At 34.6% G+C, this 16,435-nt stretch overlaps 1 protein-coding gene across 1 annotated transcript in view; it reads left to right on the top strand.

The window, feature by feature from the left end:
* The first annotated feature begins 13,730 nt into the window (after positions 1-13,730).
* Positions 13,731-16,435, top strand: part of EMC2 (ER membrane protein complex subunit 2) — a 49,740-nt gene continuing 47,035 nt past the window's right edge. Inside the window, exon 1 of the mRNA XM_079105316.1 lies at positions 13,731-13,850. Coding sequence (XP_078961442.1) covers positions 13,811-13,850 — 40 coding nt within the window. The 5' untranslated portion in view covers positions 13,731-13,810. The remainder of the gene's footprint in view (positions 13,851-16,435) is intronic.

Here is a 16,435-nt window from a genome sequence, read left to right on the forward strand (position 1 = left end):
CTGTATAGAGGGAAAAGGGGTATGGGAGTGGTGTGGGGAAGGGTAAAATAACAGAATGAATCAAACAATATTGTCCTATATAAATTTATGATTTTTAATAAAAAAATGGAAAAAAAAGAAAAATCAGTATTTGAAAGGTAAAAAAAAACGGGGACAGCTGAGATGAAGTAGAGAGATACGACCAGCAGTGCTCAGTCAGAAGGCAGAATTAGGTTTTCAGTGCCTGCAATAAAAGATTTCATAAGTGTGAGAAGAAAAAAAAAGAGAAAATCCAAGGTTATAACAAAGAAACTGGTAGGACAGCCATATATTTCTTTTATATTTCACTTATCATAGTCTGCCTTTCTTTGAGATTATGATGGTACAAAAGCCTGATGATTCAGTAGGCACTGTAGTTTGATTTTGATTTTCTTCCAGGGTTAGAAATAGGTTGTACACTATTCTCAAGATGTTGGGAAATGGCAATGGCAGCACAATACAGTTCAAACCAGCCATGTGATTACAATGATAAACAATTGATATTCCACAAAGTACTGTGATGTTAAAATATGATATTCAGAGGGTTAGGTGCATCACATGCATTTTTAATTAGAGTATTTTTATCCTATAATGGGTAGATTGAGACATAATTCCATAATAAAGGGCATCTCTACAGACTTTTACTATTATGAGAGAATTTTAAAATGAAAAAGAGGACCCAATTTGTAATAGATAGTTTAGTTGGTTATCTTACTTGTACACTATGTTAATGTTTTGATTTATCAAACAGTTCACATCTTACATTAGTCATTGGGTGTAGGGAAAATAAACTAATATTAGATAAGTAATGATGGTGAATTTATTTAAAAGGAAATTTAAAGAATAAAACATGATTTAAAAACTTAAAAACAGACTTTGAGAGGCTAGAGCAAAAAAATAGAATGCTATAAAAATGAAAGGCAGTAACTTCATTCTCTCTCTCCAGTGTCACAGGGACTCTCCACCTTTCTGTGCCTGATCATTACTCTTTCTCTAAGGAGATTTTGCTAAGTCACTTACACAAACCCAAACATGGCCATTCCAAAGTTAGCTTTATGATCTCCCTAAATAATCCAAAGTTGTCTACTCTAATTTCCAAGTCCTAATTCCAAATTGTTGGAAGAGAGAATCAGACTGGGTCAGTTTGAGACAGGTGTCTAGAAGTGATCCAATCAAGGTGTGTGTGTGTGGTGTGTGTGTGTGTGTGTGTGTGTGTGTGTGTGTGTGTGTGTGTGCATGCGTGCGCGTGTATTTTAGGGGGGCAGGGAGGATGTTCTATGAGCTGATGCTCAGTAGAGACTGTGGGAACACCAATATACTTTCTTTACTTTTTTAGCTGTTGATAAGGACTCAGAAGCCTGCTTTCCATCCCTATGACAATACTTCCAACAAAGTAGATAGAAGTAAGTACGGAATGATTGATAGGAATATGCCATAAAAGGTGGTGAAGTTTGGAAAGTGTTAAAAAGAATGTATGTCTCTTTTCATTCCTTAATAATTTTTTTCACATGTATGCATCCAAATCAGGGTTGTTACAAGAAACTTCACAGTACTATTTTTTCCTCAGAGAGATATTTCCATAATTGACAGCATTTCAGGCCAATATGATTCTCTGGGGATGAAAACTTGGAAGATTTTCATCATGGTTACAAATACTATGGGAATAGATCTTGTGTCACAAGAAAACTTTCCTGAAATAATTATTCAAACTATTGTTGTTTTGCTTATTATTAAAATTTTTAAAATTACACTTATACTTCTAGATATATGGAACCAATTCTTGTTTCTCTGCCTACTTCATATTTTATATAGATAAGCAACTAGGAACAGGGTTAGGCTAAGGAATGATGGACTAGAAAAGATAGATTCTAAAATGCAATATACCTGAACTAGCATATTGGCCCCTAAAACTATCCTTTTTTTTTTTTTTTTTGGTAGTACTAGGAATTGAACCCAGGGGTATTCTACCACTGAGCTACATCCTCAGCCCCTTTTATTTTTTATTTTTAGATAAGGTCTCACTAAGTTGTTGAGGCTGGCCTAAACCTTTCCATTCTCCTGCCCCCACCTCTCAAGTCACTGGGACTATGCTACTGGATGTATGCCATTTTCCTAGTCCAATATGTTCATGAATTGATAACTGCTTCCATTTCCTTTTAAAGCTGAAAAATATTTAAAAACTAAAATTCTGTTCAAAGACACTCATAGTTTGACTTTTCTCACCTAAGAACATTAAGAGGAAATTCCAAAGAGAAGTGGGGGGGTAGTGCATGTTAGCAGGATTTATTAGCAGTATTTAAAATGGGTTAAAGAAGCTCAGTTTTAGATTTTGTGTGGGAAGATATGTAAGGCAGTTGTGATTATAATCTCACTGCATTACAAATTGTCACAGAAAAGTTATTTAGAATAGGTAGATGCTTATTTTATAAGTTTAAGAAATATTTGGGCTTCTGGATATCTGGTTGAAAATGAAGATAAGAGTTAAAAATTTAAAGTAGATACATTAAAATATGGATAAAAATGTAATAAACAGAAATTACCTTTGCTGCTTCTGAGATTATTTTCAAATCTATATCAGACTTAATGTTTAAATGTAACCAAAAAAAATTACAAAGTTTGCTAGATCATCCTGTATTACAGTTGAATGATAAATGGAAAACAGAAATAGTCCATGTTGATGACTTCATTAAAAAATTATTTTAACCACTTAAAATTTATTCATATGTCAAGTAATACTTATTTTTTACAGACATTTTCACATTTAATTTTCTCAAGCACCCTGTGAGGAAGGTATTATTACCTTCTATCAAATAAGATATGCAAGGATTAACAAAAGGTTATATTATTAATAAATGGTAAAGTCAGAAATCAAGTCAAAGTTTAAAGATTCCAAGGAACACCCACATTTAAATATATTAACAGCTACTGAAGAAAGAATGAATTCAATTTGCCAATTCTTTTGGCAGTTACTATAAGAAACATCATGTCCTTGTATTTTGTCACATGTTTATTTGGATCAGTATTGGCATTGCTATGACTTCATTTGGGTGTCCATTGCTCAGTTACGATTTTTTAAAAAATCTGTCTCCTATAGTTTTGTCTGTTGGTAAATCAAAGATAAATTTCAGGAACCCAGCTACCCAAATCTTTCAGTATAAGTTTTCATATTGTGTTGGGTAATATATCACTTTTCTCCCTCCAGTTTTAAAAATAATTCTTTTTTCCTAATTTTAAAAATTGCTTATTTAAGTTAGTTTAATGTAACTGATCTTAAATAACCGTAATCTGAAACTCTGGAGAACTACTCTCAAAATCTGGACCAGTGTACTCTGGTTGAACTTTTGTTTTTCAGTTAGTTGTGCTTAGTGTGCAGCTTAGGTTGATAATCTTGTCTGTGTTGACACTTTAGTATCTACTTATTGATATTATGCTGCCAATTATAACTATTTTCATAAGTGATAAGCCAAATTTAGCTTCTGATAGTTCAAAAATATTTAACTATTATCATTAACCCTTTTTAAAAAATGATATCAAGAACATTTTTTGTTTTTCTTTTCCTAGAACTTTTAGAATGGAAGAGCTTGTGCTCAAAATTAATGGCTTAAGATATTATTAGTCTATTTATGAACTAAATAAAAACCTGTAAGACTAGCTTATATTTTAAAACTATAGTGTCCTATACTCACACTGAATCTAGATTAACAAAACTTTTAAGTACCATTTTTAGGAAGTTAATTATTCCTTAAAGTAATAAGGTAGTATCTTAACTAGGGAAATTGATACATTAAAATAGATTACTTCTCACAATTTTGACTGTACATGTTATATATTTCAAAATGAAATCAAATGTACTATACTCATTTTCAAATTCTAATGAGGCAAAAAATCCACTGTTAAAAGAAAAGCACAATTCTTCTTCAGAGTTTACGGCATACCAAGATCTATAATTCATAATTCTAATTTGTATTCCTACATGTGCATATTGCTTGATTTACTGTTTCACTGGGAGGCAGGACTTTGCAAAATTATTTGATAACAGAAAATAACACTTTGCTTTTAATATCACTATTGGAAAATATTTGACTAAAACTAGAATATTAAGGATTCCTTTTATTTTTTCCTCATAAGTATAGTAAGGAAGTTAAAACAGAAAATAAGAAAAAAATGGAGAGAGCAGTTTTGTAAATTTCTCTCAATCTGAAGCATTACAACAGACACTGCACACAGGCGGGATTTGTAAGGGAGTCTCCTGTATCATCAAGGGTCTAGATTACATCATCATTGATTTAATCTTTTCCATCTCCTAATTTTAATAGTTCTGCTTTCCCAAAGGCTGCTGTAATTTATCCCATGGTTTCTCAAAATAAGTGAAATTTAAAATAGAAAACTACTGCTGAATGTTCTTTATTGTCTTTTCCATTTGTAAATACCACACCTATTTGTGGAGATAACAGCGTCTTCTGCTCCAGTTCCAATAAATAGTCTTTATGTATTCACTATTTTGTCAATGAGATCAAGAGGAATTTTTGTGACTTGTGAAATGAGTAACATGAAGTAAAACTTAACACACTGATTTTGCTTTAGCATAAAATTTAACTGAAATGAATTTTGCTGAATTTAAGAGGAAGAAGCTATATCTAAAATAAATTTGCCAGAAACGTTTTGCATTATAAGATACTTCAAGTATAATTTTATTTTTCTTCTTAGATCAGACTAAAGCAACCCTTCCCCAACAAGTTTTAAAAATAAAATTATAATAGCTCTTACCTTGTTATATGTTCACGCTTTCAGAGATTCACCAGGAAAGAGAAAAAAATCTTGAAGATAATGAATCCCAGCTGGAAATCATGTGCCAAGATGGTCAGTGACTTTTCTTCTTTCAAGATAAAAATAATAAGAACAGGAAACAAGTTGAGTTATTTGGAAATGTTACTTTAAAAATTAATCTAGAAGTTTCCACCTTGAAAATCTGTGAATTATCATTTCATATTACAATTTATCTATCAGACAGGATTTAAGAATTTTGTCAGTGGTTCTCAAAGTGCCATGTGGTGCCAATGCCAATAAGAGTTGTCACAAGTCTATGGTAAAGAAGTTAAATTTACTGTTTTTCAGGAACTTTTATTTAGTGAATCCTTACAAATTCTTTGTTGTTAAAATAGCAATTTTCAGGTGAAATGATATGAAACCAAATTGTAGTTGCTACTTTAATGTCCTCACTTAACAAAACAAAAAGTTGACTTTTTTTTTCCCTGTACCTTTTTCTGTAAACTGAAGTGGTTCATAAAGCCCCAAAATTGGTGAGCACTGTTTGAATGGAGTTTCTGCCTTATCACAGATACTTATTTGCTTTCAGGGCATAAGTCATGAACATGACACACATGTCAAAAAGTGGTTAGAGTCTAGTGACAGACACATATGTTATAATTATAATAGAGTGGGGAAGCACTTTTGAGAAGAGAAAAGTACAGGAAACTGGAGCATATGAGAAGAGCACCTAACCCCAATCTGGAAAAATCAGGGAAGAATTTCTAAGAAACAGAGAAAATTTTTGAGTATCTTGCCCTCATGAGCAAAGTATCTCTAACAGAGCATTTACATGAATACTTGGGAAAGCAAACCAAAAGACTGCCTTATCATCATGTTACTGGAGAAAATGGTTTTAACTAGCCTGCTGAACTTCAATGAAATAATCATATTTCACTCAACAGTTCTTTAGTAAACACCAATTCATTTCTTAGGATACAGAGCAGTGGAATGACAATTTTCAGTAAGAAGTGATGTTTCTGTATCTCTTCAGAAGTGAAACTTTTTCACCCTCCTACACACCCTGAATCACTGGGTTACAGAAAGAGAGGGGAGAAAAATGGGAAGATGTGAACCTCATTTGCAATAATTTCGCTGTTCATGGGAAGCCAGGAAACACCCTAGTCCTCTCATTTGGTACTAATTTCATTGTATCATTTCTTTTGGAAGCCTTTCCAGAAGAGCATCCTTGCAGTAGAACAGATGCTAAATAGGGCTGGCTCAGTTGGCATTCAAGAGGGATAAATTCAAGTTGACCTTGAGGTCCACAGATTTATGCAACATACATATTTCATAGCCAGTCAATTATATATTGTTGGAAGGAAAATACTGATAAAAGTTAGCCTTGTTTTTTAACTAGCAACCACCAATGACAGGGACAGATTGCCCTTGAATTATCAAGGGGCATTTTTTTTTTTTTTTTTTTTTTTTTGATACTGGGGACTGAACCTAGGGAGATTTTACTACTGAACTACAGTCCCAGCCCTTTTTATTTTTTGAGACAGGGTCTCACTAAGTTGCCTAGGGCCTTGATAAATTGCTAAGGCTGGCCTCAAACTTGTGATCCTCCTGCCTCAGCCTCCCAAGTTGCCAGGATTACATGCATATGCCACCACACCCAGCACAAGTGGCATTCAGAGTGCAATGTCTTCATATTTTCTAGTATTTAATGGAAATCATGAGTTCTAGAATTTTAGAAATTCTGCCATTTTTAGAGTTATACTATTATTCTTGGAAAGGCATTTTGAAAATTCTGAGGTACTGGGATATATTTAGCATCTGAGTACAAAGATGAAGTTCTAGGCAATTTATCATAGTATTAATATTAATTCCCACCCAAGAAAAGAATGATTCTTGATTTGTTTCATAAAATCCAACTGTCAAGCCTTTGTGGATTTTATAAACTCTGTCGTGTGTGTATGTGTGTGTGTGTGTGTGTGTGTGTGTGTGTGTATGTATGTATGTTTTTCTGCCATGTCTTATCTTCAACACAAGGCAAACACTGGTGAACTGTTATTATATACTAGAAAAAGGCATTCTGAGGAGTTGAAATACAATTTCTATATGTCAAATATCTGGTGATTTCTATCTAGTACTTCAGAAGAACACAGACCCTAACTTTCACCAAAATTCTTCATTTAATAGTACTTACATTATGCACACCTAGAGGGAAAAATAATAATAGCTATTGTGGCAGCCATAGAGATGAACTGCTCCAATCTCCCTTCAAATAGAAACTTGCTGTTCAGACGCAAGAAATGCAGGGAGCTCACAGACTCCAGGGTTTATTTCAGCTTCTGAGTTGAAGCCATGACCTTGTGGGCCACCCCAGTCAATATGCTAGGGGAATGCTAGGCAGGACTCCCCTAATGCACAACCTTTTCTCAGGTATTTTACACTGAGTTGACTGATATTATGTCAAAACAGAATCATGGTCTAAGACTTCTCCTACCCACTCTGGCTTCTTCTTACCTACTTTTCTTTCACAGGTGTCACATATACATCATTGTCTGAAAGTTCTCTCAACCCATCCTGCTTTTTTCCCTTTTTATCTTTCAGATAGAGTGTGCCTATTAAGTTTGTTACATTTCTAACTCCACCTCCATGTCTGCTTCCCACAGGACCAAAGTAACACAGCTACTATTTACTAAGACTAGTATATGAAGGTTTGATGTTTTCTCATGATTAGATTGAGATTAGGTTTAAAATTTCATATTATTGCTATTGCTGCAAAAATAGTATCAACTGAAATTATACTTCCTCCACCCCTCCCTTCCCCTAGACAAATGTTCAATCCTGCTAAAGATTCAAAATAAATGTATAGTATAAAAGTAATGAATATCAGAGTATTATAGTGCCAAAGCAGTATCTAGTGAGGTGGCAATTTGAACCAAGTGGCAGTTTCTAAAACACATTTATATTGTTTCTTATCTCATTTTTATGAAAAGGAATTTTACATAAAAGTCAAAAAATGTTGGGCTGGGGATATAGCTCAATTGGTAGAGTGCCTGCCTGCAAGCACAAGGCCCTGGGTTCAATTCCCAGCACCGCAAAAAAAAAAAAAAATGTTATGTACTTTTTTTAAAAAATGAGATTGTTCTGTTTTCTGAAGAACATGATGATGTATTATGGGGTTAACAGAATGGATTTAGGGGGTGGGCAGTTTTCTTTCTTAAAGACACCATCCCAGGAAATTAAGTCTTTTCCTCAAGTAAATCCAAGGGTTTTACTAAGCCCTCCTGTATGCAAAAGGGCATATAATTTATAATCTGAAAGATGAGACTTTATGTCCAGTATGACTACTGGTCTTTCTAATTTTAGCCAAAAGTGGTCAGCATGACCACTGAAAGAATAAGATGACCAGTAAAATAAATGGCAAGTGCCCTAGTGATCGGAGTATGACAGCTCACAAGTACAGGTCTAAAAGAATGATTTAGTCATTTGTAGGCAGGATACTACTACCAAATCATTAACGAGATCATTCTAAAGTTAAATCACATCTTTTAACAGAAAACATGTAATTATAGCATATGTATGTTAACATTTAGTATATTTTTGCATGAGTTTGCCATTTATTGGGAATAAATACCTTTCTGGTCATTTTTCAAGTAAAGAATTAATCTGCAGTCCTATTGTAAAAAGTAGAATCTAGAAAGTCTCTGGAGACTACCAGGTCACAGTAGTAGTATGTAGGAATATTTGGTATTCAAAAATGGATGTTCATGAATATACATTTTTACATAAGGACTGTTACATTTATATCTTAACAGAATATATACTATGGAGGAAATTAAATATCATTTGAAAAAGTGGACACAAGTATGGTTATAAATCTTAAAAAATAAGAAACATCTCTAATTTATTGTTCATGTGGGAGAAATCCTGGGTGTAGTCTTTCTGGAGGTGCTTCACTGTTAAAACTATGGCACAGAGGCATAATTATCAGTTTGTGAATTCTGTAAAAGGACCAAAATGATCTCAATGGTCTCAATGGAAATGTTTCCCAGAGGCTTTCTTTTGCTTTTTAAAATAATATAATTGGATATAAAATGAATGGCTGGTAAATTTAAAAATATACACATTGCAAATGACAGCAAACATGAAAAAACTAGAAGTGCCAAAGTGCTGCAGTTGGGCCAGCAAAGGGGGTATAAACACTTGTTTTGGAGGACCACATTAATTAATCCATTAAAGATATAATTAAAAACAATATCCAGTAAATTCCTAAAAACAAATCATGCTAATCTAGCCCTTGGTAAATAAAACCCTAAGGAAAACTGGAAAATATCCTTCTGTGGCATGTCAGAATGAAAATCTATTGACATGGAATGAAAATTAAATAAGTAATATTTTCCCGTAAATAAAAAAAAAGGGATTATGGTTATGATCCACTAATTCAAAACAATAACATGATTTAAAAGCTGTGGTAAACTTTATATTAGAGAGTTTGAGTGAAAACAATTTACTTTGATGGATAATTGTCATAGCAAATAGAGGTTATAAACTGTGCTACATAATATGGGACACTTTAATTCACTATGATTAAGACAGAACAAAGCAGACATTAGAGTCTAAATAAATGATCTGATGAAGATTCTAAATATTACAAAATCAATTAAAATAGTATTATACTGACTTGTTAAACAATGTACATTGAATACATGCCATAAAGTTTATTAAATTTAACAAGCTGCTTTATTCTCTCATGTCTGCAGATATTAATTGAATTAAATAAACCATAAAAGAGATGTATCTCTAAAATTCTTTGTGGTGCAATTTGGCTCAATAAATAATTGAAGTTTATCCTATTTCAAAGAAAATGGGGGCTTATGCCCAAGTTATTCCTATCTTATACCAGTTCATTCTGATTCACTGTCATTCCAATATTCAAACATAATCATATAGGAAAAAACTGAAATAGAGCTTCACCTAAAAAACACATATCACATTAAATGAGATAATTCTTCAAATCATATCTGACACATTTTATTCATAATGTGGCTATTAATATAACCTAATATTTGGATGCCTAGACATTTCCGTGGTATTTGTCTCCAATATTAAGTAGTCAGAGAGGCTAGATTAAATATTCTTCACATAAATGAAAACGTTTTCCCAAATGAGTGATGGTGTAGGAAGCTTTGAGAACATTCAGTTAAGGTGTTCTAAAAAGCAATCCAACAGATGTTTATGTTTTCAGGGTTATAATTTTATTTATATGAGATTTCTTTTTTATTTACAATTATAATGAACTATTATACAATGTTAAAGAATACAGAATTTTTGTCGTTGACATACCAATTTTTTTCCTGAGTGTCCCTAAGGAAGGCAAGTTTTATTAGACATCTGAAATGTTATAATCTATAAACAATCATTTTCCCCACTTGGAAGAACTGTATTGGTAACAAAATTTCCCTTCAATATATTTTTCACATAAATATTTCAACTTTCATATATGATCTAACAAATCATCTCCACAAGAATAACCCATCTTACCTATTAGTGGCAAGAACTTGGGCAAATCATTTCACTTCAGGGCCCTAGATTAGGAAATATACAAAATGTTCAATTGTGTATTTTAAACTATGAGTCATGATTCTGTTGGAGTGTCACACCAGTATTTTTAGAAAATAAATGGAATTGACTATATTTTGAAGAGAAAATATAGAGATATGGTAATAGTTTGTAAATTTTCATTTTCAAATTATGTATACACAGTGTGTGACAACATAAAAATGCACTCTTTAGTATGTGCTGTAGGCCAAAGTTTGAAAAATATTGTTCTAAATAAGTCTATTCTAACTCTAAAATAAAATCCTTTCCAGCCTAAAATTTTGAATGATTGCTTTTAACTTAGTGTCATATGCTTACTGCCTAACCGACAATAGTAGCTAGCTACAAAAATATTTAGTTAAGAAAGAATTTATTTCCTCAATTAGTTGTAACCTTTAAAAGTCCTTAAAAATCTTTAAAATACACCTCTCCTTCAGTATCCTAAGGGCAACAGCCCCCTCAAAAACCATAACAAAATTTTAGACAAAAAAAATGTAGCGAAAATATTAAGTGCCTCTTGTATGCAACACACTATGGTAAGAAGTTGAGAGATATAAAAATGAAGTGGCCTGGTCCCTGCATAGGCTGAATTCATCATTTTTAGGAAAGCATCAGATATGGAAAGAAAGCATTCTTTCTTTAACCAATAGAGTTCATGATACTATCATGAAATATTATCCTTAGTACTTACTAGTCCAAGCCATCATTGATTTTATCTATTGCATTCATTCATTCAAGAAATATTTACTATGCATGTACTAGATATTTTTCTAGGCTGGATGTTGCAAGATTTTTATGACAAAGTCAGTCTAGTGCTAAGTGTCATAATGATTACAGGTATTAACTAGGGACTATTTTTTTTTTATTGAATGGTCAAGAAAGGTCTTTCTGGGCAGATAGGAATGGCACAAGGAAGATGGTCACTTAAAGCACTTAAAGCTTTGGAGAGGAACATCTAGGAAATGGGGAACAGCTGGGAAAATGCCAGACCCAATTCTGACAGGAGCTCTATGCAAGTTTGAAGTATTGGAAATAGGTGAAAATAGCTGGGGCCTAGTGAAGAGAGATGGAACAGAAGGTGAGGCAAGGGAGGTACGTGCAAGCCAGATTGAGTAAAACCCTACAAACCACAGTACAGCTTTTTGAGCAGTTTCATTGCCATAAGGAGTCATTTGAGGACTTTAAGCAAAGGACTTCTGTGGTTTGATTTTTTTAAAAGAACAGTACAGCTGTGTACACAAAAAAGATTTTACATATCAAGAATGAAACAAACTTGATTATGAGACATCAGTCATTCAGGCAAGAGATAGATGGCTGTGATTTGGATTAAACTGGAAGCCAGAGGAGATCAAAAGAGGTAGATAGATTTGGGGAATGTTTTGGAAATTATACAATGTGCTGATAGAATGGACAATGGGGAGAGTAGTAAAGAAGGGAATCAAGGATAATTCCTATAATTTTAGCTTGTGCAACAAGTGGGAGTGGAGGAGGTAGCAGCAGGAACCTGGAGTCCTGCTTGAGATAGAACTCTGATAAGCATATTAGCTATCCATCTAAGTGAACATGTCAAGCAAGCAGAACTGGGTTTGGGGATGATTTATGAATTTGGGGGTCATCAGAATATAATAGTACTTATAGAAATAAGACTGGTACCTCCATGAATGTGCTGTGTAGATGCTTTAGTTTTAATAGTTCTTTTAATACAGATAACAACTCAATGTTGTTATCTTTTTATACATTCTTTAACTTTTTACATATCAGCATCTCTGATGCTGAGAGGTAGATACATGCTGAAAGTCACTCAGCTGTTAACTGGTAAGGTCAGGATTCAAATAAGTAATTGTTCTCCCCATTATACCAGATTGTTTTATTGAAACACTAGGAGAATGTGAATTTCTGAGTGGAGTATATTTTAATTTTTGAATGAAGGACTTTTTAAAAGTCTATTTAGTCTGGAGAGAATGAAGCTCATTCAGAATCTAAGTCCATAAATTCAGTAGTCATCGCTGTCCTTATATGACTTCTCTGTGGCAGCTGGCATTGATTGTTCTTTTTTCTTTTAAACAAAAACCAGAGATTGCCAGGGGCTGAGAAAGGATTTGGAAATGCTGGTAAAGGGTACAAACTTTTAGTTATGAGATTAATACTTCTGAAGATCTAATGACCCTCACTATGACTATAGTTAACAACTGTATATGGTAAACTTGAAATTGGTTAAGAGAATAGATATTTTGTATTCTCACACACAACCCACCACCACCACCACACACAAAGTAACTATGGGGGGGGTGTATTCATCAGCTTGATTGTGAATCATTTAAAAATGTATATTTATATCAAACCATCCATCACCATGTTTATACCTTAAACATACACAATTTTAATTTGTCAACTATACTTCAAAAAAGCTGGGCTTTTGGGATAGAACTCCTTTTTTCTCTCCTCAAATCTTGATTACATCTTATTAACCCCTAACTATGATTGTTTTGCAGAGATTTTTTGGGCCTTTTTCTCCCCTCACCTTACACTTTTCCACCTCTACAATTTAATATTATTATTTTTTAAAATACTAAATATATGCTCCAGATCCTCGAATTTCTTGCTTGCAGTCCAGACATTTCTCCTTAGCTCTAGGATCGGTCCAAAGGTTCCGAAAGTGACTGTAAAAGGAGGTTCCCCCTCGCAGTAAACAGGTGGAGTAAAGTTTAGGAGCTGTCAAAGTCTCACTTATACCTTCATCATTTTTACAAGCACCAACTCATTGGCTGCTTAAGGAGTTTCATATCTAGAGAGGCAGCAGACAGGCATAAAGTAATTGCATGCATTATGAACATTAAGGGTACAGGTCGATAGGAGGGCTTTCATGTGAACATAAAGCGTGGGGGCGAGAATCCCACTTAGCTCTTCTGAAATTTAACTAAGTTTTTGGAGACTTTGTTTGGTTGAAGCCTTAAAAAGTAAATGTGGAAGCGAATATCATTAGGGAAAGAAGGAAGTCGGGGAGAGAAAAGGTTATTTGGGGAGAACACTGCATTGCAGCGGGTCCTGAAGTACTGACTGGGGACATATGAAGATAATGAATAAGCCCGTGTATTAAAAAAACAAAAACACCAGGAGTGGCGGATACTGAAAATCCAGCAATTGATAAACATCTAGAGCCAATACGACTCCTCACCCCAAATCTGCTCTACCGCCCGGCCGGCGGCTAGGGGACCCGCAGTCTCCAGACACACAGCTCACAGCCCGGCTGGCTCCGCCCCCTTCCTTCCTCCGAAAGCCCTTCCGCAGAACTGCGTGCACGTGCCGGCAGATACCACCCACTCCTCTCTCTCGGCCAATGAGAAATGGCTTCGTAATCCGCCACCGCCCGGTCTCAGGTCACGTGACTACGTCTGCCCGCCCTCTCACCCAGCTGCCTCTAGGTTCTAGGAAGATGGCGAAGGTCTCAGAGCTTTACGATGTCACTTGGGAAGGTAATTTCGGGCGGGGCGGGCACAGAACGACCAAAAGCTCTGGGAAATCGTTCGGAAGCACCCACTCCGCTCGGACAGGTGGCTTCTCCGGTCTGTCTTCGGCACGGAGCCCTCACTGGACGGGCCAAGCTGAGGAGGAGGTTGAGTCTGACCCCTTCTTTGACTGGCCACTCTGTGGCATTCCCCGCTGTTCGTTTAGAGAATGACCTCCCTACCTCCGCGCCAGTCCAGAGGCCCGGCGCAGCTTCCATTTGTATGGCAGGAGCGCCTTGGGGTTAAGGCTGTCACAATCTTCCTGTGGTTCCTGGGCGGCGCGGAGGGGGCGGCAGAGTGGATTGTGAAGCTTTTTTAGGAGCCAAGAAATAGAGGGCCTGTAAGGCCTTGCGTTGTCAGGTGTTTGGAAGCGTTTCAGGTCTGTGCAGAAAAGGTGTGTAGAAGACCCGTGAACAAATTGTTCTCTCTTCAAAACTTGATTCCTAATTCCTCTCCTTTTTATTCTCTGCCCCACTCCTCCTTCAAAGCACTTTTACACACACCACAGTTTCGTACCTACTCCATACCGGTAAATCCTATTCTAAGGGGCAAAATTACTGGTTAACTCTTGGACACGTGCTCACGTGTGACATTCTTCTGTCCCATACTTGGCTGTTTTAGGGCAGAGTGTTTTTTAAATCTAAAAACAGCCAAACATGGAATCCGTTCTGCAAGAAAGGTTATTTTTTTTTTTTTTTCCCCTCATTTCAGAAACTTTAGCGGGAGACAGGCTTAAGAAAAGAAACTTGAGTTTCATTAAAGCGTGAAATTTGTGTTATTAAAATTCATATTACCAGTCTTTAGCATAGTTCAGTAGATTTCAGTAGCTAATTTGTTCAATGAATGCCTTCGTAGGATGCTTAAGTAATGACTTGATAACTTGTGGAATGGAAATTATATTTACTGTTTGATCATGAATAAATTTCCCAAGTATTATAAAGTTGCTGACATGCAAGGGAAAAGACAAAATTTCTTTATACTTACAGTGCATTCAATAATATAGATAATATATTGGTTTTGTGACTTGTGGAACATTGGTGTTTCTGCTAGTACTGGAGGAATGCATTATATTAAACAGAAGTCTAACTTAGTGTTAGATCTTGCATATTTCAAGGAAGACAGCCCCTACTTCATAGAATTCACAGTCTAATTGGGAAGACAAACCTGTAAATAACTTTAAAAGACTTGTCAGTGTATATCCTTTCAGCCAGATGGGAAATATGTGACTGTTCCCTTTAATGCTTTTTAAAAAGTATTTCAAATGTTCATAATTTTTCAAAAGTGGTGTTATTAAGGTATGTTTAGTATAACTCCCTCTTACCTCCACTAGACTTTATTATTTCTCAGAATGCTCCTCAAAAGAGAGCCTTCTTTGATTCTTCTGTCTTTCCTCCTCACTTTCTCTGTCCTCCTGGCTTTCACACACTCTCTAGCGCGCGCCCTTTCTTTTCCTCTCATTTTTCCTCTTACACTGCAGGGAGACACTCTATTTGCTTAATAAACTCCCTTATGTGATAAAAAAAAAAAAAAAAAAAAAAAAAAAAAAAGCCTTCCTTGACCACTGAATACCCCCACCCCTTTCCGCATCCTTCTACAAAAATTTAGAAAAAAAGAAAAGAATAAAGAAAAAAACAAAACAAAACTTATCCCTGGATTATGTGTTTTCATACCATTGAAATACTTACCCAGTTAAGTTTTAAAATTTTGTTTCTCCTATAATGAAAGTAAATGGTCCTGTTTTGTTCACTGTCATATCACTAGTGCTTGACATATGGGAGGAACTCTGATTGTTCATTGACTGAATGAATTGTTAATGGGATTAATGATAAACTTTAACAAATTGTCCAAAAACATAAGTATGAATTGTTTTTCTAGTGTTGAATATATTTCTTTCGTATCTTAGGTAAACTTAGACAGTTCTAATAGAAAACGATTTGTTCATTTGCACAAAGAAGGTTTAGACTTTTTCAGAATTAAAACTGTTTAAAGGGGATTTTGAGAAATGAGTTTTCTAGATTTTTATTTCAGACTCAGTATAACAGATTTTTTTAGGATGTATGAAGTCAATGAGAGATCTCAGAGAGATTTGGAGGGGAGCAGTGTCAGAGGTGTGTCCTTAGGAATTCCATTGAATAGCATCATGAATTGGTTAGTTGAAAGAATAATGTAATTCTTGTGATAGGATAATTTATTACCTATTTATAAAAGGCCTAGTAGTTCTAGCACTTTCTAAGTCTCTAATAAACTACAGAAATACAGACTATATAGCTTATTAATTCAGCCACTTCAAAGCATCTATTACATGAAGAATTTATTGATTTGAAGTTTGGAGGTGGGAAAGAGAATTTAGAGTTGTAAGGAGAGTTGTCAAATTTCTTAAGAATATATTTTTAGGCAGGATGTGGATAGGATGCCTAGCACATGAAATTTGTGTTATTAAAATACTTAGCATATAATAGAGACTAAATGAGTATTTGTTGAAAACATTTTTAATATTATGTTTAAGAAAATTTTTGTTGGTCATTCTCAGTGTTCTTGCTCTTTTTTCATTC

The sequence above is a fragment of the Sciurus vulgaris genome, assembly GCF_902686455.1.
Source record: "Sciurus vulgaris genome assembly, chromosome: 1".
Lineage (NCBI taxonomy): Eukaryota > Metazoa > Chordata > Mammalia > Rodentia > Sciuridae > Sciurus > Sciurus vulgaris.